Source organism: Macaca nemestrina, chromosome 17, assembly GCF_043159975.1.
Source record: "Macaca nemestrina isolate mMacNem1 chromosome 17, mMacNem.hap1, whole genome shotgun sequence".
In the NCBI taxonomy this organism is placed as follows: domain Eukaryota; kingdom Metazoa; phylum Chordata; class Mammalia; order Primates; family Cercopithecidae; genus Macaca; species Macaca nemestrina.
The window spans coordinates 69,379,775-69,404,742 of record NC_092141.1 but is presented as its reverse complement, the minus strand read 5'-3'; the positions used below and the strand labels follow the sequence as shown (position 1 = coordinate 69,404,742).

General features: G+C 49.5%; 1 protein-coding gene across 2 annotated transcripts in view; it reads left to right on the top strand.

The window, feature by feature from the left end:
• Positions 1 to 1,878: 1,878 nt before the first annotated feature.
• LOC105469571 (leucine-rich repeat-containing protein 37A3-like) overlaps positions 1,879 to 24,968 on the top strand; it is a 75,243-nt gene continuing 52,153 nt past the window's right edge. Inside the window, exon 1 of one of the 2 annotated variants that reach the window (XM_071083315.1) lies at positions 1,879 to 2,110. In XM_071083315.1, the coding sequence (XP_070939416.1) occupies positions 2,000 to 2,110 (111 nt within the window). In that variant the 5' untranslated portion in view covers positions 1,879 to 1,999. The remainder of the gene's footprint in view (positions 2,111 to 24,968) is intronic. The other variant, XM_071083317.1, reaches the window with a different exon arrangement.

The following is a 24,968-nucleotide window of genomic DNA, read 5'->3' as shown; positions in this document are numbered from 1 at the left end:
TGGAAAAGTGTCTAAGCCTGTGTTCTTTCTGAAACCATTTTCTGGTCATTCAGGGTTTTACGTGAATGCCTGTAGCTGTCTGAGCTGCATTCCTCAAGCCACTGGGGGCAGCCCAGGCTCCAGATAACTGTACCACCTTACACGACGAAGCCACTTACCTAGGTTGCCTGAGTCAGTGAAGGCTGCTGTCCCCAGATCAGGCTGGACTTCCTGCAAGTCACACCAAACCATCAATAGAACATTCTCCGCATTCAGGGTTTTGCCCCCAGAGACACTTTACAAGGAATCTCAGCTCCTGGCCTTACTGGCCTAGCCTGGCCTGAATTCTCCCAGGTCTGAGATTTGGTCCCAGGGTCCGGGGACGGGGCACATCCTGATCATGATGATTCTGACTGCACAGGAGCACTTGGGAGCCAGGACGACTCTGGATCCTTCATAGCCAGGGACCATCTGTGCCTTGGAGATACTCCCCCACCCCACCTGTGCTAAGCCTCTCCCTAATTAAACTAGTGCCAAAGACACGAGATGGCATTCCCTTTGCTTCTCTTAGCTAAAACCAGCTAAGATGTCAGTCACCTTCGTCCTTGTTATTCTTCACTCCCACCCACAGCGAAAGAGAGAAGAAAGGGAGAAATCCAGAGTCTCTCCCTGAGTCTTCCAAGAACCGCTTGAGTGGGGTTGGCACTAGGACAAAGGGTGGTAGGGGATACATAGGCCAGAAAGCCCAGCCTTCTCTCCTGCGGTGTCCCTAGGTCCCCCTGTCCACCACTTCCAGAGAGCAGAGCTGTCCTCTCCCTGTCTGCCAGGGAGTAGTCAATTCTTGCTGCTCCACGCTGCTGCAAGGGAAGTTAGCACCTGCAGGAGGCGTGGGTTTGTGGGCAGCTGGGGCATCCTGTAATGGGAGGCTCCAAGTCCCCTGCAGGCAACTGCGCTTGGAGGCCATTTTCTCCATTTCATAATAAACATTCTGGGACTTCCTCACCACAAAGCTGCCAACCCCCACCCGTACAGGATGCAACAAGGGGGTTTCTTCCGTCTACTCACCTGCCCGCTATAAGGGTAGGGACAAAGCAAGCACTTAGAAGGGGCTTTTGGCCTTATAATTAAACTTTTAATTAGATCTAGTTTTTCCCCTCTGCCAAATTGAGTTTTCCTTGTTCACGTTTTCTCCGTTTTGGACTCAGCTGACTGATTTTGTTTCATCTCATAGAAGACTCATATATCCAGTGATTTAATTAATCTCACCAGCTGTCTGGCTGTCCCACAGGACCTGCCTTCTCCGCTGTTGGCCTTAGAAAACGATTCCCTTTCCCTTTCCTCGCTCTGGCCTCGGCGTGGAGCCCCAGGATCCCCTGACCTGCCCTGTGGGCTCCCCAGTCAGGCGTCCACGCAGGGACTAGATATCTCCCAAGGGGCTCAAAGGGTCCGCCAGGAGGGTACATGCCCTCGGCCCCGCAACACACACACACCCCACAGGCGCGGGGGGGAAGCTGCCTGAAGCCCTACGGCTGCAGTTTTATTACAAGATTTCTTTCCAAACGCAAAATCAGGCCAACAAGCTTAGCGACTCTGACGCTTCACATCTTCACCCACTCTCCCTGCACCCTGCTCCGAAACCACCCGCACCAACGTACACACAAAACTCCCACGCGAGCGACCGCAGTCCCAAATTGCATCCCCACACCCACTCCCACCCTGCCCCAAACGTCTTAAAAAACAAACAACAACAACAACAAAAATTGGTAAGAACCCTCATCCCCCACTCTCCCACCCGCAACGCTGCAGCGCACACAGGACGGAGCCAGGCGTCCAAGTCCCTTCCCGCGCCCCCGCCGAGAGTCTCGCCGCGTCCCCGCCCTGGCGCCCCAGGCACGTAGCTGCCAGCCCGGAGGCAGCGGCAGAGCGCAGAGAGAGCCGGGCGAGGGTCCGGGTCTCCGGGGTCCTTCTTGCAGCAGCGCTGGCGAGGGCGGGCCCAGATGGCGCTCAGTACAGCCCCAGGATGGCGGCACCCACGTCCTTGGAGGGCCGGCGCTCCTGCACCAGAAAGTTGATCATGCTCTCGGACTTGATGAGCAGGTTGCAGCCCAGGAAGAAGACGCCGAAGACCACGGTAAGCGACAGCACGCAGAGCACGGCGATCTGCGCCACCCGTGACACCCACAGGCTGCGCTCGTCTGGCGCCAGCCCCGCGGGGACTCCATCGCTGGCGGCCAGCGGTGCGCCCCCGGGACAGCAGCCCAGCCACGTGCCCAGCCCGTGGGTGCGGTTCCCCAGGGCTGCCCCGGCGCCGCCTCCCACGCCGCCCACCTCCTCCAAGCCGCTGTGATTCAGGAAGGTCGCATTCATCGCGGCGCGGCGCCGGGGGTCTCGGCGCGCAGTCCCGGGTGCACTGGGCTGCTCGCCCGCGTCCGCGCTCTCAGGGACACTCGGGGCCCCTCCGATCCGCTCGTGCAGTGCGGGGAGGGGACGAAAGCGGGAGGCTCCCTGTGCGCTCTCGGGCCGCCTACTCCTGCGCACCAGGCGGGAAGCGGCCGCCCGCAGGAGCGAGCAACAGGCGGCGCAGGAGCTGGAGCCGGAGAACCTAGTGTGCGTCGCGGTCGCCCGCTGGGTTCCTCGCACGCCCGGCCGCCCCTCCCCTAGCAACGGCCCGGCCCCGCCCCGCCGGTCCCTGCAACATCTCCGAGGGGCGGGAATCCTGCCGCGGGCGCAGCCTCCCCGGAGTCCGGGTGCCGGAGGGGGTCGGGAGATCCGGCAGCCTCTGTCCTCTGGCCGGCGAAACTCCACCCCCTCCTGGCACCCGCTGTCCGTTCTTGTCTAGAAAATCTCTCCAAGGTGCCCATTCCAGGATTTGATACCCTTAGCAGTGAAGTTATTCCAGAAGTCTGCCCTGACTCTCTTCGCTTATTATTTAAACCCTTGTAAGCCTTGCTAGCCATTAGAGGAGTCGCCGGGACTCCTGGCGCTGCCCACCCCACTGGCCCCGGGTCTCCTGGGCGGTCCTGCCTCCCAGCTTTCCCAGGGTGAAAGCTGTCGCGGCGAGGCGGGCTCTCTGCCTCCTTCCCTACACCCCCCCCCCAACTTGGTCCCATTTAACTTTTTTTTTTTTTTAATTAAAAAATAAATTACTGGGGTTTTTTTCCTTTCCGTTTTACACAAACATAGTCATTGTAGACTAGTTAGAAAACATGAATTACCAAAATTACTCTAAAACCTTATAATCCTACTTCCTAGAGAGTGTCGATGTTATCATCTGGGTATAAACTCCTCCCAGACTTTTTCTATTTGTGCCTCTCTCTAGATAACAGATATGGGGATGCACTGTTCCTGCTTACTGCCTCCTAACCTTTCCTCACTTAACAGTGTAACTTTCCATAGCGATGGTCGTCTACAACTATGGCTCTTAATTGCTTTGGAGGGTTTATTAAAACCCAGATTGCTTCCACCTCCTGCCCCCCACTCCCCACGCCCCGACCACCAACCCCAGGAGTTTCTGAATCAGATGTGGAAGGGGCCCCAGAATGTGCATTTCTTTTTTTTTTTTTTTTTTTTGAGACGGAGTCTCACGCTGTTGCCCAGGCTGGAGTGCAGTGGCGCGATCTCGGCTCACTGCAAGCTCCGCCTCCCGGGTTCCCGCCATTCTCCTGCCTCAGCCTCCTGAGTAGCTGGGACTACAGGCGCCCGCCACCGCGCCCGGCTAATTTTTTGTATTTTTAGTAGAGACGGGGTTTCACTGTGGTCTCGATCTCCTGACCTTGTGATCCGCCCGCCTCGGCCTCCCAAAGTGCTGGGATTACAGGCTTGAGCCACCGCGCCCGGCCCAGAATGTGCATTTCTAACAGTTCCCACGTGATGCACAAACTACTGATCTACAACATCATTTTTAGTGAAGGAATGGCATTTTAAGGTATGGATTACACGATTTATTTAACCAAGCTTCCTGTTGGATGTCTGAGTTTTTCTTTCCTTCTTCCTCTTTCTCCCTTTCCTTCTCCCTTTCCTTCTCTCCTTCCTCCCTTCCTTCCTTCCTTTCTTCTTTCTTTTCTTTTCTTTTCATTTCTTTTCTTTTTCTTTCATCAGAAACAATATTACCGTAAGGAGCCTTGTAACAAAGTATTTGTGCCAGAACTGATTTTTATTTAGATGACATTTTGAAAAATGGTACCTGTAGAATCAAAAAGTACTTCCTACTAAATTGCTCTCCAGAAATATACTAGTGTACAATCATGCTCTGTGGCGAAAGGGGGCTCCCCACCCCCGACATCGTTATCATTATTTTAAGTCTTTGCCTGAGTAGGGAAGGGGCAGGGGTGGTTTCCCACCCGTATGTTAATTTGTATGCTTTGATTGTTGCAGAAGAGTAAGGACAACACTTTGTTATCGCAATAACGCGGCAAAAGATGCTGCGTGGAGACTTGAATTCCGGTAGTGACAGTGAAGTGGGAGACAAGGGGGTGGAAAGGGCTTGGCAAACTGGAGTGAAGGGATTCAGGATGCCCCCACACACAGGCATCACAGAGCCTCTGCTCCCTGTTATGGTTTGAATATGTCTCTCCAAGTTTATCTGTTGGAAACTTGATCCCCAATGTGGAGGTGTTGGGAGGTGGGGCGGGCGTGATGCTGCCATTGTTTGGGTCAGGGGGCACCACCCTCATGAATAGATTAGTGCCATTGTCTCGGGAGTGGGTTCTTTATAAAAGGATGAGTTCCAGCCCTTGTTCTCTTTCTGTCTCTTCTCTTTCTGGCATGTGATGTCTTCTGCCATGTTATAATGCAGAAAGAAGGCCCTCACCACATGCTGGTCACTTGATCTTGGACTTCCCAGCCCCTAGACTGTGAGAAATTAATTTCTATTTATAAATTGCCCTCTTTATAACAAGCATCCTGTTATAGCAGCACAAAGCAGACTAAGACACCCATACCCATCCTGATACTCGTTATTTGTGTGTATATCCTGGTAAGTCATTAAAATTATTATTTTATTTTTTTTTTTTATTTTGAGACAGGATCTCGCTCTGTTGCCCAGGCTGAAGTGCAGTGGCACGATCACAACTCACTTTAGCCCCGATCACCTGGCTCAAGTGATCCCCTTACCTCAACTTTCTGAGTAGCTGAGCCCACAGGCATGTGCCACCATAATTTTTTATTTTATTTTTTGTTGAGACAGGGCCTCACTATGTTGCCCAGGATGGCCTCGGACTCCTGGGCTCAGATGATCTACCACCTCAGTCTCCCAAAGTGTTGGGATTACAGGTGTAAGCCACTGTGCCTGGCAAAATTATCACTTTAAAGATGAAGAAACTGAGGCACACACAGACACTCCAGACTGGGGAACAACCTGGCTCATGCTCCTCAGTCCTGGGAAAGCTGGCCTGGCGCAAAGGCACGCAGTTTTCTGAGCAAGACTCTCCCTGCCCTGATCACCCCTCAAAGCCAGGACAGAACAGGGAGTCAGCAGGTGTCTGGCCTGAACATTCTGTCCTCTGCTTTCGCCCAGTTGGATTTCCGTAGAGAAATGTTCAGTTATATCCTTTGTCTGAAACCAATCCCTGGCTTTTTGCTATACCCTGGACTTGGAGTCCGTACCTTGATTGCATCCAGATGAAGTCAGACTGCCTGATGTAAAGGAAAGGGGTGGGCTGAGTGAGGATGCAGAATGGGGGCTTGCCCACTCCAGCGAGTTGTGAAGAGGCTGGCATGATGGCTGACCTCTCCTTATTAAGCACCTATTACATGTCCAGGGCATTAAATACATTACCTCCCTGAATTCTCACACCAGCCTTTGGGTTCTGCCGGACTGTCCCCTTGACATGAGGAAACAGCGGCACTGAGTGTTTAACTGACTTACTCAAGATCACGCAGCTAGTTAAGTATCAGAGCCAGAATTTCAGCCCAGATCTGTCCTGTTCCAAAGCCACGCTCTTCATTATCCCCGTGCCCCTCTCTTCCATCATCCCTGGGGGAGGTACTGGGGAGGGACAAAGACGTCTTTGACCTGGGAGCAGGAAGGGAGAGAGAGACCCTGGGCTTGTGGACATAAACAAAGACCACCCAAATGACAGCAAGCAAAGGCTATTTATTCAGAGCCTGCTACACTAAGGGAGCCAGCCACTGTCACTTGCTTTTCGTGGAGACTCAAAGGCAGGCAGAGGGGGAAGCCTTTATAGTGGAAAAGGGGAAGGCTTCAGGTACGTCCTGTTGGTGGTGCAGGAAAGTTACAGTTGGGCTCATTAGAAGAGGGGCACCCTAAGTAATTGGTTAGGGGAGCATATTTGGCTTTCTCCAGTTTGTCTTGAATTGGAAGTGGGGACAAAATTAGGGAAGCTGTCAGTTACCATCAAGTCCTGGCCATTTGGGGCTGATTGCTGCAGGGGTTGTTCTTTGGCTTCCCGGGCAGTTGCTGTAGGTTTTGGGGCAGAGTTCTATTTTCATATGTGGTCTGCATTGTCCATTTGCATATTTGGTCTCCCAGACCCATCCACGTCAGGAGCAGGACCCCACCTGGCCTGGACCCAGCTAACCACTCCTCCTTCTGTGGTTTCTGTCTGCCCTTTCTTCTTCTTTTTTTTTTTTTTTTTTTTGAGACGGAGTCTCACTCTGTAGCCCAGGCTGGAGTGCAGTGGCCGGATCTCAGCTCACTGCAAGCTCCGCCTCCCGGGTTTTCGCCATTCTCCGGCCTCAGCCTCCCAGGTAGCTGGGACTACAGGCGCCCGCCACCTCGCCCGGCTAGTTTTTTGTATTTTTTAGTAGAGACGAGGTTTCACGGTGTTAGCTAGGATGGTCTCGATCTCCTGACCTCGTGATCCGCCCGTCTCGGCCTCCCAAAGTGCTGGGATTACAGGCTTGAGCCACCGCGCCCGGCCTTTATTTTTTTTTTTGAGATGGAGTCTCGCTGTGTCGCCCGGGCTGGAGTGCAGTGGCCGGATCTCAGCTCACTGCAAGCTCCGCCTCCTGGGTTTACGCCATTCTCCTGCCTCAGCCTCCCGAGTAGCTGGGACTACAGGCGCCCGCCACCTCGCCCGGCTAGTTTTTTGTATTTTTAGTAGAGACGGGGTTTCACCGTGTTAGCCAGGATGGTCTCGATCTCCTGACCTCGTGATCCACCCGTCTCGGCCTCCCAAAGTGCTGGGATTACAGGCTTGAGCCACCGCGCCCGGCCTGCCCTTTCTTCTTCTTCTTTTTTTTTTTTTTTTTTTGTTTTTTGAGATGGAGTCTCACTCTGTCACCCAGGCTGGAGTGCAGTGGCATGATCTCTGCTCACTTCAGCCTCCAACTCTCAGGTTCAAGTGATTCTCCTGCCTCAGCCTCCCGAGTAGCTGGGATTACAGGCATCCACCACCACATCTGGCTAATTTTTGTATTTTTAGTAGACATGGGGTTTCACCATGTTGGCCAGCTGGTCTCGAACTCCTGACCTCAGGTGATCCTCCCACCTCAGCCTCCCAAAGTGTTGGGATTACAGGCGTGAGCCACTGCCCAAGAAAGGCCCTGTCTGCCCTTTCTTGAGCCTCTGGTCCCAGCAAGTTTGGTTGTAGTTTGATGTGTATTAACTCTTAATTCTTATAATAACCTTGAAAGGTAAGTGTATTTGTTATTTATTGCTGCATCACAAATATCTCAAATTGAGCAAACATTTATGATCTCACATGGTTTCTGAGGGTCAGGAACCTAGAAGCAGCTTAGGTGGGCGGCTCTGGCTCATGGTCTCTCATGAGGTTGCCGTCAGGGCGTTGGCCAGGACCTCGGTCATGTAAAAGCCTGAGTAGGGAGGGGCCATTGGCTTCCAAGGTGACCCCTTACATGGCTGTTGGGAGGCCTCTGTTCCTCATTGGCTATCGGCAGGGGGATCCTCTGTTCCTCGCCATCGGACCTCTCCATGGGGCTGCTTGAGTGTCCTCATGACATGGCAGCTGGCTTGCCTCAGAGTCACTCTTGAAGAATGTGCTAGAAGGCGAGGACCTGGATGGAAGGGAGAGGGACAGAAGAGTGAGGTTACAGAGTGAAACATGTCGGCTCTCATTGTTATTTAATCTTCACAGCAAGACTTGTAGAAAGAAACAAGTCGACAGATGAGAAAACAGAGGCCTGGAAAGGAGAAGGATCTTGTCCCAGGTCACGGAGCTGGTAATAGCACAGCCAGGGTTTAAATCCTTAGTTACCTTACAACTAAGCTCAAACTCTTTCCAGCACTTCCATATGTGTATGTGTTGGGGGTGGGGGTGGGGGTGGGGCTGCTTCATTGTTGGGGAGAGACTCCCCAGAGCCTGGGCTTAGAGGGGCTCAGGAGCCTAAGGGCGAGTCTGTCAACTGACTGCCTCCCCCTGCTCTAGAGAAAAGGAAGCCAGTGCCTCTGGGCCCAGCCACCACCCACACGGGACTATTTTTACCCTCCACCTCAGGCACAAGTCTGCATTTCCCAGCTCTGGAAGGGCCATCTGGGCAGTCCGGCTGCCCCAGGAAGAGCTGCCACCCGGAGCTTTATGCTCTGCTGTCTCTGCAGCTGTTTCTAGATGAACCTTTAGCCCTCTGGCATGCCTGAGCCATCCAGAGTCAGTCAGAAGTCCCCCTCCTCCAGATCTCAAGGTTAATAAAAGCTCCTAATTAGTATCACTTGCTGGATGGACCCGCCAGAAGGAAAATGCTTAAATCTGCAGAGATTTTAAATTGTTCACATTTGTCAACAAGTGTTCTTCGTAGGAGCCATTTTAATGAAGAGGTAAGAATGATTTGATTTGCATATTCAACTGTAAACCACCCAGATGCCTTCAGAAAAATGTAAATAGATGACCACTGTACGACGGTGTACTTCAGGGAGGCCCAAGAGCCTTTGGACATCATTTATTTTCTGAATTGGTTTTAAACAACCCCCCAGGACCCTGTTTACACTCTTCATTTGTTTGGCACACTCTTCCTGGAACGGGCAAAGGTTGCCTTCTGCCCGTTTGCCCAGTTCCTGTCCAAATGATCTCACGTTTCAAATTGGCAGAGGGAAAGTTAATTATGTTTTACTGCATCTGGTACAGAATTAAAATAAACATGGATTGTCCTGTTCAACCTTTGACCCCTAAGAGACTTCGAGGTTGGCCCCTGCTCAGTTTACCTACAGAGGTTGAAGGCAGAGGGGAGTACCCAGGCAGTTCAGGCCAACCATGCCTGTAATCCCAGCACTTTGGGAGGCTGAGGCGGGTGGATCAAAAGGTCAGGAGTTTGAGACCAGCCTGACCAACATTGTGAAATCCTGTCTCTACTAAAAATACAAAAATTAGCTGTGCGTGGTGGTGCACGCCTTGTAATCCCAGCTACTCAGGAGGCTGAGGCAAGAGAATTGCTTGAACCTGGGAGGCGGAGGTTGCAGTGAGCTGAGATCACACCACTGCACTCCAGCCTGGGAGACAACGCAAGACTCCATCAAAAAAAAAAAAAAAAAAGAAAAAAGAAAATTTAAAGAAATGCCTTGCAGGTTGGGTGTCTACGCAGTAGCAGAAAGGGAACAGTGCCTGGGTAAGTTCTATACAGTGGAGAGTGAGACAGGTATCCCAGGTGACATGGAGCTCACATCCCAACAGAATACCTGGATTTTGGACGTCTATGATCTACTTCTGCCTCTGCTCCTAATTGGCTGTGTGACATTGGACAAGACAACCATGCTTTCTGGGCTTCCATTGGCTCATCCATTAACTATGGGAGCCTAATCAGAACACCTTCAAAAAAGCTTTATTTACAAAAACATGTAGTAGGCCAGATGGGCCCTTGTCTGTCTTCTTCCCCTCTATGCTTCTTGTGAGCTTGAAGACAGTGAGGAGCCGAAGGTCTGTGCCTTGTCTACCCCAAAAGTACTGCCTGGGCCTCTGGTATCCCATCTGTAAAATGAGAAAGTTGGTCAATACCAATGTTCTCCAAAGTGTGCTCTTTGGATAAATAGTTCCGTGAGGTCTGCAACAGAAGAGACATTGACCTAAACAGGTTTCATTGCTGTAGGACTTCTCAGGACCTTTAGTATGTGGATGTACATTGTGAATTTCCCCAGGGGTGGGGTGAGGGGGGATGTGGGATTCAGCATTTGTCAATGGAATCCTTTTTTGCCAACCCCGACTAATATTTTGTGACACTATGTACCATTTAGCACAGTTTGGGAAATGCCCTGAAGCTTCCCCCAGCCTCAGTTTCCTTCCCTATAGACCAGGGATGATGATGGTAACTGCCTCCTAGAATTGTTGGGAAGGTTAAACAAGGTACTGCCTGGAAACGGGCCTGGCGCAGTGCCTGGCACAGAGTAAGTGCTCAATAAATGCTAGCAGCTATTATTTATAATAAGGCCCTTCCTTTACAGCTCTGACATTCTGCGCTTCCAACTGTAGGGTGTAATTAAGCTCTAAAGCATCTGGCTGCCCGAGTAGAAAGAAGAAGCCTGGAGGAAGGAAAAAGGAAGAGAAAGCTCCTTCTGGGTTGCCCATTTGTTCACAAGCCTCACTGCCAGCCGTCACAACAAGGGAATGCAGCAAGATGCCAACTCCTAATGACGGAGCTTGGGTGGGTTGGTGGTTCCCTGTTTAGCTTAGACACTGTGGGGACTATCTGAGACTGCAAAAAGTGAGAGGTAAAACCAGTGCTGCTTATGGTCAATCAGTGAGACCTGACTGCGTCCTGTGTGGGTCTTCCTTTTCCTTCTGTCCTGGACACAGTGATCCTGGCCACTTTCACGTATGTGTGACCTGCTGGGGGGAACAGTGACAAGGAGAGCTGAGTCAGAGAAGGTAAGTGGGATAGATCAGACTGGAAGGGCAGGAAGGGCAGTCCCACAGAGGAATAGCAGCTCCAGTGACTCAGAGGCTGGAGGAGTGCATAACTGTAGTTGCAGGCCAGGTGTGGTGGCTCACACCTGTAATCGCAGCACTTTGGGAGGCCAAGGTGGGCAGATCATTTGAGGTCAGGAGTTCAAGACCAGCCTGGCCAATATGGTGGCCTGTCTCTACTAAAAATACAAAAATGAGCTGAGCATGGTGGTGCACACCTGTAATCCCAGCTACTCGGGAGGCTGAGGAAGGAAAATTGCTTGAATTCGGGAGGCAGAGATTGCAGTCAGCCAATATGGTGCCACTGCACTCCAGCCTGGGCAACAGAGTGAGACTCCGTCTCAAAAATAACAATAATAATAATAATAATAATAATAACTGTAGTTGCAGGGGAACAGGCATGGGGAGGCAGTGAGGAAGAGCATCAGAAGAGATGGTTAAAGAGGCACGTGGGTGCCAGGACGCTCCGGACTTCATCCAAAACACAGGGGAGACACACGATCAGCCTGGCATTTACATCTCCCCAGATTAAAAATAAAGCAACTCTTTTTTGCACAAAACAATTGACAATAGATTTTACAATAAGAAATAAAATTGTATTTTTTGAAAAAGAAAGGAAGATGGTGAACACTCTTGCAACCATATGGAGGACAGAGTGGACTGGCTCTAGGAGGCCGGTTTGGGGGCGACTGCAATAGACAACGCAAAAGGCACTGACGAGCGACCCCACTCTAAGTCTACACCCAAAGAACTGAAAACTGGCACTCCAGCAAATACACGCACATGCATGTTCACAGCAGCACTATTCACAACAGCCAAAAGGTGGAAACAGCCCAGATATTTATCACTGGACGAAGGGATAAGCAAGATGTGGTTTATCCATACAATGGAATATTATTCATAGAAAGGTGTGAAGTACATATGCATGCTATAAATCTTATAGCATATACTTACACATACTTTAATAATGTGGATGAACTTCAGAAACGTTATGTTAAGGCCAGGTGCGGTGGTTCATGCCTGTAATCCCAGCACTTTGGGAGGCCGAGGCAGGCAGATCACCTGAGGTCATGAGTGTGGGACCAGCCTGGCCAACACAGTGAAACTGTGTCTCTACTAAAAACACAAACATTAGCCAGGCATGGTGGCACACGCCTATAGTCCCAGCTACTCGGGAGGCTGAGGTAGGACAATTGCTTGAACTTGGGAGGTGGAGGTTGCAGTGAGCTGAGATCCCATCACTGCACTCCAGCCTGGGCAACTAGAGCAAGACTGTCTCAAAAAACAAACAAACAAACAAGCAAACACATTATGTTAAGTGCAAGAAGCCAGACTCAAAAAATAACATATGATTTCATTTGTATGAAATACCCAGAAAAGGTAAATCCGAAGAGAGAGAACTGAGATTGGTGGTTGCTGGGGCTGGGGAGAGAGGTGAGTGGGGTACAACTGCTGGATGGGTACAAGGTTTCCTTTTGGAGTGCTGAAATGTTTTGGAAGTGGTGATGGTCCGACATTGTGAATGCACAAATTGCCAAAATTGCCAATACATTGTTCACTTTCAAACAGTTAATTTTATGTTATGTGTATTTCACCTCAATTTTTTAAAAAGGCAATGATGAACATGAACAAAGGCAGGGAAAGAGTAGAAAGGGGGAGGGGATTCTGGAGCCTGTGGACCTGAGGAATGGTTCCAGATTTCTGGCCTTCACTGGGAGTGAACAAGTGAGCGGAGTGGTCGGGCCAGGGTGGAGTTGAGGGGCTCAGGGTTGAACATGATGAGTCTGAGGTGACCATGGGATGTGCATGTGACAGTGTCAGGCAGACAGTTGGAAGCACGGTTGGAGAACTTAGAAGAGGGACCCTGGGGCTGGAGATAAAGGTTTAGAAGTCATCAGCTTGTTCACCCATTCACTGAACATGCACTGAGCATCCGCTGTGTGCCAGGTCCAGCTAAGTGCTGGGAAATCGCGGCGAAAGCCAGTCTCTGCCTTCAAGGAGCTCAGTCTGGTGAGGAAGACAAGTAGAGAAACTAGAGGATAAGCTGTGAGAAGGTGCGAATAGAGGAAGACATAGCATGTGGTGGGGGCCCAGAGGGGACACTGTGGCTGCAGGTCAACAGAACACCGGAAATGAGTGCTTCACTCTGTCCCTGAGCAGTTTCACAATGCCAGCCGCTCCTCGAGCATGGGCAATCATTTCCAGACTCTGCTAGTGTAGCCAAGGACTCTATGCGGATTCTGCGAGGTGGAGGACTTTTGAGCAGGCATGCTAGTCAGATGCCTTTCCGGTGAAGGACAGGACATGTTGTAGGGACTCCTGTCACCTGCTTCAGGGTCTGTGAAGAAGGCAGGAAATAGAAACATATTCAGGTCAGGACAAGTGCTGGGGACTACCCCCTGCGAACAGATCCCACGGGTGGTGGGGAGGGGGAGACACAAGCACAAGGCAGGTTGGCTCTGGCTGAGTTGTGCTCAGAATTGTGAAGACACCTGGCCCCTGGGGAAGCAGGTGTTTATTGTTTTGTCTGCTCTAAACATCACCTGCTTTCTTTTGAGGAATCGTTCTTCCCCATCCCAACCAGTTAAGGTAAAACCTGCCAATTCCCCTGCCCCCCAGATATAAGGGGACGCATGATTGAGGCTGGGCCAGTCGTAGTACTCTTCTGCCTGACCTCGATGATTAGCTCAGGGACAGGGATGTGACCCACGACCGGCTGGTTGGTGGCCACCAAGGCCCCTGACCCCAGGTATCACATTCTTGTATCGTCACCCCCACAGTGATGCTGGGCTTGGCTATGTGATTGGCTTTGGCCAGTGGGACAATTGAAGGCGTAATGTAAGCAGAGGCTTGGTGAGTGCTTGCATGATGGGGCTGGTCCTCCTAAAACACTCACTTCTGGGACCCAGCTGCCGTGCCAAGAAGCCCAAGCTGGCTATTTAGAGAGAGCATGTGAACAGGGCAAGTTCCTAGCTTTTAGCCATCCTCGCCACGGTGCCTGACATTTAGGGAAACTATTTTGGGCACTCCCATCCCATGAATGACAGAGACCAGCAGAGCTCTGGAGCTGAGCCCAAAATCCCACAGAATCATGAGAAATAATTAAATGGTTATTGTTAAGCCATTCCGTTTTGGGGTTGTTTTTACACCATAAGGAACAATTAAAAGATAAGCCAAAATGGGCCAATCTGAAAACTTCCCTGAGAATTTCTACATGGAGCTGGTGGAAAAGAGCTCTATTGTGTCCAGTGACAAGGCTATAGGGATGCAGGCCTATTATATTCCTCTCCACAGTGGAAAGATAGAGAAAACCGGCCTGCGACAGAAATGGTGAAGTCCCAGACATAGAAGAGTCAAAACGATAGTGAAAGAAAGCCCCAGCATTTAGAACCCTGAACCCTCCTGTAGTTTGGTGTCATAAGCTATTAAATTAAATCCCCCTTTATGGCTTCAGCTACCTCAAGATAACTTTTTATCAGTTACACAAAAGGTCCTATGTAATCCACCTGATAACATGTCATAAAGACCTTTGCCACTGTCCTTAAGTCAAGAATAAAGTGATCATACTATTGATGTTGTTGAAAGCTTTGTTGAGCATGTACAATGTGAGAATCTTGAAGGATCTCCCCCTAGTCGTTGTAAGGGGTAAGACAAGGGAAGGACATCGTTCACAGCACACCAGGAACCAGTGTCCAGGGTATTCACCTGTCAAGGCCAGCTGGATGCAGGCAGGTGCTCACACTCATTTCAGTATTAGAAACACGTTTATTTCTCTCTTTCTGTAGGACAAGTCTACAACAAACACAAAATGCTTTTTTTTTTTTTTTTTTTTTTTTTTTAAGATAGAGTCTTGTTATGTTGCACAGGCTGGAGTGCAGTGGCACGATCTCGGCTCACTGCAACCTCCACCTCCTAGATTCAAGCAATTCTTGTGCCTCAGCCTCCCAAGAAGCTGAGATTACAGGCATGCGCCACCACACCCAACTAATTTTCATATATTTAGTACAGACAGGGTTTCACCATGTTGGCCAGGCTGATCTTAAACTCATGGCCTCAAGCAATCCTCCCGCTTTGGCCTCCCAAAGTACTGGGATTACAGGTGTGAGCCACTGCACCTGGCCACAAACTGCTTTTAAAAGGTTCAGGCCCTTTGCTCCAGCAATTCCGCTCCAGGAATTTATCCTATTAGAATGATTTTCAAATTGTGTTCCCGGTGGAACCCTGGGGTTCTACAGAGGTGCTTTGCTAGTTCTGCAAAACTTTGATTTGAATGTCACTGGTGCTGAGGCTGATTTAAAACTATAGTTGTCATCTTCTGAGATGTCATCTTGAGATGACATCTAACCGGTCTGGAAGACCCCTAACTGGTCTTCTAAATACTGCATATTTGAATTTAAAAAATATTTTTATATGACTTCTTACCTGTTGCTTATATGAGTCTTATTAAGTTTCATTTGAAGAAGGGTCCTACTTCTAAAAAGAAACCGTATAGGCCAGGCGCAGTGGTGCACGCCTGTAATCCCAGCACTTTGGGAGGCTGAGGTGGGTGGATCACCTGAGGTCAGGAGTTCGAGACCAGCCTGGCCAACATGGTGAAACCTCGTCTCTATTAAAAATACAAAAAAGTTAGCCAGGTGTGGTGGTGCATGCCTGTCATCCCAGCTACTCAGGAGGCTGAGGCAGGAGAATCGCTTGAACTGAGGAAGCAGATGTTGCAGTGAGCTGAAATTGCGCCATTGCACTCCGGCTTGGGCAACAAGAGTGAAACTCCATCTCAATAAAATAAAATAAAATAAAATAAAATAAAATAAAATAAAATAAAAAATAAACAGTATAAAACCACTGTCACAAGAAAAAGATCATTTCATCCTAGAAGGTTTAGCTTCATGAAGATGTACTACACAATGTTTACACAGAGTTGGTTCAGTGAACCATGGCTCACAGGCTAGATCTGGCCACCACCTGTTTTTCTAAATAACATCTGATTGAAACACAGCCATGTGCATTCATGTTTGCATTGTCTGTGGCTGATTTTTTGCCATAATGGCAGAATTCAGTAGTTGTAACAGAGAACTTGTGACCTGCAAAGGCCAAAACAAATGCCAGCTAGCTCTTTACAGAAAAATGTTTGCTAATTCCCGGTTTATAATGATATAAAAATTGGAACCAACCAAAATGTCCAAGAAAAGTGGATTGATCAAATTACAACCCATCCCTTCAGCAAATGGAATGCAAGGCCCTTGTTGAAAAATAATGCTGGCTGGGTGTGGTGGCTCATGCCTGTAATCCCAGCACTTTGGGAGGCTGAGGTGAGTGGATCACCGGAAGTTAGGGGTTCGAGACCAGCCTGGCCAACATGGCAAAACTCCATCTCTACTAAAAAAAAAAAAAAAAAAAAAAAAAACTTAGCTGGGTGTGGTGGTACATACCTGTAATCCCAGCTACTCGGGAAGCTGAGGCAGGAGAATCACTTGAACCCGGAAGGTGGAGGTTGCAGTGAGCCGAGACTGTGCCACTGCACTCCAGCCTGGGCAACAGCACAAGACTCCATCTCGGAAAAAAAAAAAAAAAATGTGTAGTTCAGCAGCGCTTAGGTTTGGCTGCATACTGAAACTATCTGGGGAGTTTTAAAAATTCCAAAGCTCAGGCCACCCCAGATGAATTAAATTTGACTCTAGGGGTGGAACCCAGGCATTGCTATTTTTAAAGCTTCTCCAGGGGTTCTAATGCAGGACCACTGTTGTAGAAGAATATTTAATGAGGCCAGGTGCGGTGGCTCACGCCTATTATCCCAGCACTTTGGGAGGGCAAGGTGGGAGGATCACCTGAGGTCAGGAGTTTGAGACCAGCCTGGCCAACATGGTAAAACCTCGTCTATACTAAAATACAAAAAATTAGCCAGGTGTGGTAGTGGGCACCTGTAATCCCAGCTACTTGGGAGGCTGAGGCAGGAGAATCGCTTGAACCTGGGAGACAGAGGTTGCAGTGAGCCGAAATTGTGCCACTGCACTCCAGCCTAGGCGACAAGAGTGAAATTTCATCTCAGAAAAAAAAGAAAAAAAGAATACTTAATGACACACAAAGATGGCCACTACATATTATTAAGTGAAGATAAAGAAGATTTTCTAACAATGTGTAGCATGTGACTCCTTTCTGGTAAGTTTCTACACACACACGCAAACACACTCACATGTATGAAAATATATGCCGAAACACTGATAGTGGCCATCTCTGTAGTCTGGGACTAGGAGAGATTTTGATTTTTTTTCTTTTTGCTTCTCTGTATTTTTTTAGATGTTCTACAATGAATTCATAAAATATACTTATGATAACAGAATGACTTCTTATCTGTTGCTTATATGAGTCTTATTAAGTTTCATTCGAAGAAGGGTCCTACTTCTAAAAAGAAGCAGTATACACACCTGTAATCCCAGCACTTTGGGAGGCCGAGGTGGGTGGATCACCTGAGGTCAGGAGTTCGTATAATAGGTGCAAAAAATAAAGTTGTCAATAGCTTAAAAAGCCATGTAGTTTTTGTTTTAGGCAAAACTACAAAGAGGAGCATCTAATCAAACAACACATCCCCGGATGACTCCTGTACACAGCATGCCCTCAGGCCTGCATCCAACAGAGGCAGATCCCAGGCCCATGGGGACACCAGGTTTTCCTTGGTGAGGAAGTCAGCCACTGCAGCCTCCAAGCCCCAGGCTCCTCACCTGTTAAAAAGGGATCAGTCTGCCTGCCCCCAGGATTTAAGGCAGGCATGCATGGTGTCTGGCATGTAGTAGGTGCTGAAGAAAGGTTGCTTATTTCTCCATAAGCAGCTTTTAGCATCACAGCCTGCAGCCGCAGTCAGCTTCTTGCTGTTTTTTTCAAAGGAAGATTGGCTTTGCCAAAGCTGGGCCTGCCCAAGTGCATCCACAGCCACTGGTCTCTGGTGCTGTCCACCTCGGCTTGGAATATCTGTTGCTCTTGGAATTTTTCTGTGTCCCTAGAAGGACTGTGACCTCTCATCAACACAACCTGTATCCCCTGTCCCCAGAATGGGTTCCATCGCGTAAAGGAAGGGAGGGCTTCAAGTCTTCCTAGGGCTGCTCACTTTTAATAAAAACAATAGTGGCTGCCACGTATCAGGAGCCCCTACATGTGCCTGGCTGACATCCTCTGTCTCTCAGCCCCAACTCTGCAGGAGTATGATAGTGTTCCCATTTCCCAGATGAGACTCAGAGAGATGAAGGAACTCCTTGAAGGTCACACAGCTGGTCCATGGCAGTTGCCACACTGCCTTCTTAACTATCTTGGTTCCATCTTCTACTTCAAGAGACAGACATTCCCCAGTGGATTCTAATGTGCAGCCGGGTTTGAGAAGCATTGTTATGAAAGGACTGATTCTCGACATTGACTATACTGTGGAGTCACCTGCACCGATTTACAAAAATGCTGGTGGGGCCGGGTGCGGCGGCTCATGCCTGTAATCCCAGCACTCTGGGAGGCCGAGGCAGGTGGATCACCTGAGGTCAGGAGTTCGAGACCAGCCTGGCCAACATAGTGAAACCCCGTTTCTACTAAAAATACAAAAATTAGCTGGGTGTGGTGGGGGGTGCCTGTAATCCCAGCTACTCAGGAGGCTGAGGCAGAAGAATCGCTTGAACCCGGGAGATGAAGGTTGCAGTGAGCTGAGATCATGCCATTACACTCCAGCCTGGGCAACAACAGTGAAACTCCATCGCAAAAAAAAAAAAAAAAAAAAAAATGCTGGTGGGGGTTGGGGGCTGAAGAGTGGGGAGGGTGGGAAGAGGACAGGAAGAAGGGGATGGGGGAGGCTTCTGAAGTTCTGGATAGTGTTCTATTTCTTGATCTGGGTGCTAACTATTTGGGTGTGTTTATTTTGTGAAAATCATTGAGCTGTACTTTTATGATTTATGTACTTTTCTATATGGATGCTATTCTATAGTAAAATTTTAAGTAAAGAAAAAAAGAAGCTATCATCAGCCACATCACTGCCTGCTGGGAAAAGGCAGTCCGTGGCCTTGACCCATATTTTGAGGATGCTTTTCTCAGCACTAAGCAGTTGTTGGCCTCTGAGTCTGTGCCTGTCCCTGGCAATGAGCAGACTAACCCTACTTTCTTGCCACTGAGGCTTCTTCCTGGGTTAATGCTGGGTTAGCTACAAAACAAAAACAAAAACAAAAACAAAAACAAAAACGGCCAGGTGCAGTGGCTCATTCCCGTAATCCCAGGACTTTGGGAGGCCAAGGTGGGTGGATTGCTTGAGTCCAAGAGTTTGAGACCTGCCTGGGCAACATGGTGAAACCTCGTCTCTACTAAAAATACAAAAAATTAGCCAGGCATGGTGGTGTGCGCCTGTAGTCCCAGCTACTCGGGAGGCTGAGGCAGGAGAATGGTGTAAACCCGGGAGGCGGAGCTTGCAGTGAGCCGAGATCCGGCCACTGCGCTCCAGCCTGGGCGACAGAGCAAGACTCTGTCTCAAAAAAAAAAAAAAAACAAAAACAAACTGCTTGATCCTGGGAGGTAGAGGTTGCAGTGAGCAGAGATCAAGCCACTGCCCTCCAGTCTGGGCGACAGAGTGAGACTGTTCCCCCACTCCCCCAAACAATACCCGCTGTTGCTGTGGTTGCAGGTACTCGGACAGCCAGGCACTGTGGTTAAGCTGCACGGCCCCTCCCTCCCACAGTGGGAGTCCTATGACCCCATCCTGCCTAAGCCCCAGGACCTAGGGCAGCAGGGGTGTAAACGGCTTCAGTCGAGCACCCTTGGCCTGAACTGTGAGTTCCCTGGGTGACTTCTGCCTTGTGTCATAATTTGAGTCACTATAGGTACATTCTCTTGTTCTTCAGCTACAGGTCCCGATTTTTAGCTAGGTTCATGAATATGTGAAAGGAAACCAACATTTCCAGCCCCCCTTTGTAGCTAGGTATGGCCATGTGACTCAGTTCTGGCCAAAAGAATGTCAATAAAGCAGTCTGTGCAATTCTGGGAATTGCTGTAAAAAAAAGGAGAGTACTCTTTTCCTTCCCATACTCCTTCCTGATACCTAGAATACAGCATGGAAAGGCCAAGCTCCAGCCGCCATATTGTACCATGGGGTAGAAGTCATGTTTGTGGTTAGCAGAGCAGTAAGACAGGAGCCTGGGTCCCCTCTCCCTTTGCATCATGGAGCACCCTGTTGGCTCCGGAATGATTCCCTCAGGACAGCTAAACATGAGAGAGAAACTGAGCTTCGAACTTGTTTGAGCCAATGATATTTGAGGGTTTTCATTCTTCTCAACCCAACTGAATCCTACCTGATATGGTAGGATTTGCTCCTTGGGCCTGAGTTCCTGCCTTGGTCACCTGCCCAGTGTAAGGAGGAGGGGCCTGGCCTGCTCCGTCCTGCAACTGGAGTTCTGCCCTTGGCCCAGCTCAGTGGCTGGCCCCTGCTACCTGCTGGAACCCCGTCCATGCTGCCTCCCCACCCAGCAGGATCCTGTTCCTCGGCTGGTCCCTTGCCAGGGTGGATGGCAGGCCTCCCACTCTGCTTGCTTTCCTGGATTGGGCTCTGCTGCTGGCCTCTCACTCCCTGCTTCCCACTTATCCCTGTGCCCTTGGCTCCTGCCCTGGGCCTGCCAGGGTGGCTGCTTTCTGGATACCCCAACGCCTCCAGTATCTCCCCCAGGAGCAGCCTGTTCCTGACATACAGAAACAACGGCTCCTTCATTCATTGACTCATTTCAACAGATATTTACCAAGCATCTGTTATCAGCATTGAGAATACCACAGGAAATGAGATCAGGTCAAATGGTGGGCCTACTGCAAGTGCTTACAAGTACAGGCTTTAGAGTGAGAACATCAGGCCCAACCAGCCAAGACACTGAAACCCATCACAAGGACTTTTCAGGAGTTTCCTTTAAGGATATGCCCATGACCTGGGTTATGTGTGCAAGCCTGGATGAGTCACTACACCTCCCAGTCCTCAGTGGCCCCATCTGCACATGGCGAGGCTGAACTGCATGCTCTTGGTGACTCTGTGCAGGTCTGACCTCCTGTGAAGGGAGGAAAGGGCCCAGGGGCTCCTAGGCCTGGTTTTGCCACACATGGGCTGCTGCCTGATTTAGGGCCTTAAAACAACCACTTTATTATCAATTTCTTTAGAGAGAGGGTCTCACTCTGTTGCGTAGGCTGGAGTGTAATGGTGTGACCATAGGCCACTGCAGCCTCAAACTCCTGGCCTCAAGCAAGCCTCCCGCTCAGGCCTCCCAAAGCCCTGGGATGACAGGCGTAAGCCACCACACCCAGCCCTCGCTTCTTAATTATTTATTATGATGTTGTCGGTTGACTGGGGCCAGCCGATTCTTCTGCTGGTAACCGTTCCTTCAGCCCCTCTGACCTCTGGCCTGACATGGAAGTGGGGATAATCCACGTACCCAGAATCCTCCCAGTATTGATGAGATAAGACTCCGGGTAATGGAATAGTTAATGAGAAGGAGTTTCTCTTTAGAAGTAATCCAGCTAATATGAAGACAAGATGATAGAATTAGAATATTACCATTTCTGGGCCAGGCACAGTGGCTCATGCCAGTAATCCTAGCACTTTGGGAGGCTGAGGCCGTCTGATTGCTTGAGCTCAGAAGTTCGAGACCAGCCTGGGCAACATGGTGAAACCCTGTCTGTACTAAAAATACAAAACATTAGCCAGATGTGGTGGCACATGTCTGTAGTCTCAGCTACTCAGGTGGCTGAGGCACGAGAATCGCTTGAACCCAGGGGGCGGAGGTTGCAGTGAGTCAAGATCCTGCCACTTCACTCCAGCCTAAGTGATAGAGTGAGACTCTGTCTCCCCACCCCACCAAAAAAAAAAAAAAAAAAAAAGAATATCACCATTTCTAACCCCCAGTGAAGTAACTGGTCTAGACATTGAATGTCAATAGCTATTAATGTCACAAAAAGGAAGTCGCCAGACATTCTGTGCCTTCTGTGGAAGAACATAATACCTACTAAGAACAAGTCTTGCCAAAAACTCAAAATCTTCATCTGATCAGGCCTCTGGATTCAACTATCCACTTATAGGAAATATAGAAGACAGAGAAACATGTATAAATGACATCATGGATTTGCAGTAATCAAAATCCAGACCATGGGTGATATCTGCAGGATGCATGATGGGGCTTATTCAAGAACAAAAGAAGGCTGGGTGCGGTGGCTCATGCCTGTAATCCCAGCACTTTGGAAGGCCTAGGCAGGTGGATCATTTGAGGTTAGAAGTTTGAGACCAGCCTGGCCCAGATGGTGAAACCCCATCTCTATGAAAAATACAAAAATTAGCCAAGGCATGGTGGCAGGTGCCTGTAATCACAGCTACTCAGGAGGCTGAGGCAGGAGAATTGCTTGAACCTGGGAGGTAGAGGTTGTAGTGAGCTGATATCGCACCACTGCACTCCAGCCTGGGCAACAAGAGCGAAACTCCATCTGAAAAAAAAAAAAAAAAAAAAAAAAAAAAAAAAAAAAAAAGAATAAAGGGAAAAAGAGAAAGATGAAAGAGGAATCATGGATTAAAAGATTTAAGAGACATCAACTAATCATATTGTGTGCATCTTGTTTGGATCTTGATTTAATCAAAATGTTAGAAAATGCTTTCTGACATAAAACAGTTGGAAATTTGAACACTTACTGAATATATAATGATATTAAAGAATAATTGCTTTAAGAAACACAGAGAGAGATAACATGTGACTAACACTTGATAAAGAAGAACCCAGCAGCAAAATCTTTCATTAGAGAAGGCCACAGGGTATGCTGGGAGTCCTAACCCCAGCTAGTGTACTATGTATCTGGTCTTGGCTGAGTCCCTTTCCCTGCCTAGACCTTGCTTTTCCCATTTATGAAGTGAAGGAGGGGACCCAAGGGGCGCGTTTAACTCTGGCCTTCTTTTTTTTTTTTTTTTTTTTTTTTTTTGAGACGGAGTCTCACTCTGTTGCCCAGGCTGGAGTGCAGCGGCGCGATCTCGGCTCACTGCAAGCTCCGCCTCCCGGGTTCACGCCATTCTCCCGCCTCAGCCTCCTGAGTAGCTGGGACTACAGGCGCCCGCCACCGTGCCCGGCTAATTTTTTTGTATTTTTAGTAGAGATGGGGTTTCACCGTGGTCTCCATCTCCTGACCTTGTGATCTGCCCGCCTCGGCCTCCCAAAGTGCTGGGATTACAGGCGTGAGCCACCGCGCCCGGCCGCAACTCTGGCCTTCTTTTGCTTTGTCTTGTCACGGGCAGCCATGGAGCCTTTAACTCGGGGCCTGTATCAACACCACCATGCATCCACAAGAGTGTACAATGGGCAGAAGAGTGCTTGATGGGCACAAGCCCAGAGCTGCTGGCTTCTGCAGAACGCAGAACAGGAAGGGTCACCTCCCTGAGGCACCTGGCCTGGAGAATCAGCTGCATAATCCCAGGTAGGCCGGGTCAAATCTAAGGGGAAGGAGAAACTGCTGGAGGACTTCCTCCCACAAACCGTGGGCACGTGTTATCTGCTCACCAGGATGCTTCGACCTTGTTCTGATGCCTGGGGACTTCTGGTGAGTTTCCTGTGCCTCCATCCTGGTCTGGTCACCTTCTCAGGACTCCAGTTGAGTTGGGCTGCGTGTGACAGACCCCTGTGAGTGCAAATGAACAATGTCACTGGATTGCTGCATCACTGACCCCTCAATTCCATGTTGCTGGCCTCTGCCCACCTGCCCTTCAGTTACTGTCATCATGGAAGTATCATCCTTAGCATGGAAACTCCCACACTGTAAATGCTTCATGTAAAGTGGGGAAGGGGTGGAGAGGGAACCTCCCTCCCAGACCATCACAGATGCTCAACATTCTCTTGAAGCCTGACGAGCTTTCTCCAGAAAGCTGAACTACAGTACTCACCATCTGCTGCCAACACAAATGAGTTTAACACATGAACTAAATAATCGAGAAGGACACTTCCATTTAAGTGGGTACTATAGAGCCGTAGTGAGGCCCACACGTTAGTGTCAAATCTGGATGCAAATCCTTGCACTGCCTCCTACCAGCTCTGTGACTTTGGGCGTTCTTAACCTCTCTGCAGCTTATTTAAGAATGCCGTGAAGATGAGATGATTCCCTTCATACAGTGTTTGGCATCGTGCCTCACCCACCAGAAGGGTTCAGTGTGCGTCCACAATTGCTTTTTTTCTTTGAGACAGGGTGTCACTCTCATACCCAGGCTGTGGTGCAATCATAGCTTACTGCAGCCTCGAACTCCCAGGTTCAAGGGATCCTCCTGCCTAAACTTCCCATGTAGCTGGGGCTACAGGCACACACCATCATGCCTGGCTAATTTTTGTAACTTTTTTGTAGAGACGGGGTCTTGCCATGTTGCCCAGGCTGGTCTTGAACTCCTGGGCTCAAGTGATCTGCCCACCTTGGCCTCCCAAAATGTTGGGATTACAGGCATGAGCCACCACGCCAGACCCATTAGGCGTTTCGTAACCTCTCTGCATTTAGTCTCTTAACCACTCTTATTTAGTAAGAGTGCTGTCAGCCGGGAACCGTGGCTCATGCCTGTAATCCCAGCACTTTGGGAGGCTCAGGCAGGAAGATCACTTGAGGTCAGGAGTTTGAAACCAGCCTGGCCCACATAGTGAAACCCCGTCTCTACTAAAAATACAAAAATTAGCTGGGTGTGGTGGTTTTTACCTGTAATCCCAGCTACTCAGGAGGCTGAGGCAGGAGAGAATCGCTTGAACCTGGGAGGTGGAGGTTACGGTGAGCTGAGATCACACCACTGCACTCTAGCCTGGGCAACAGAGTGAGACTTTGTCTCAAAATAGAATAGAATAGAATAGAATAGCATAGCATAGCATAGCATAGCATAGCATAGCATAGCACAGCACAGCACAGCACAGCACAGCACAGCACAGCATAGCATAGGAGTGCTGTGAAGATGAGATGACTCCCTGCATAGAGTGTTCAGCATCATGCCTCACACACTGAGGTGGCTCAATGTATGTTCACAATTGCTTGTTTTTTGCTTTTTTTTTTTTTTTTTTTTGAGACAGAGTCCTGCTCTGTTACCCAGGCTGGAGTGCAGTGGTGGGATCTCGGCTCACTGCAGCCTCCGCCTCCTGAGTTTCAGTGATTCTCCTGCCTCAGCTTCCTGAGTAGCTGGGGTTACAGGTG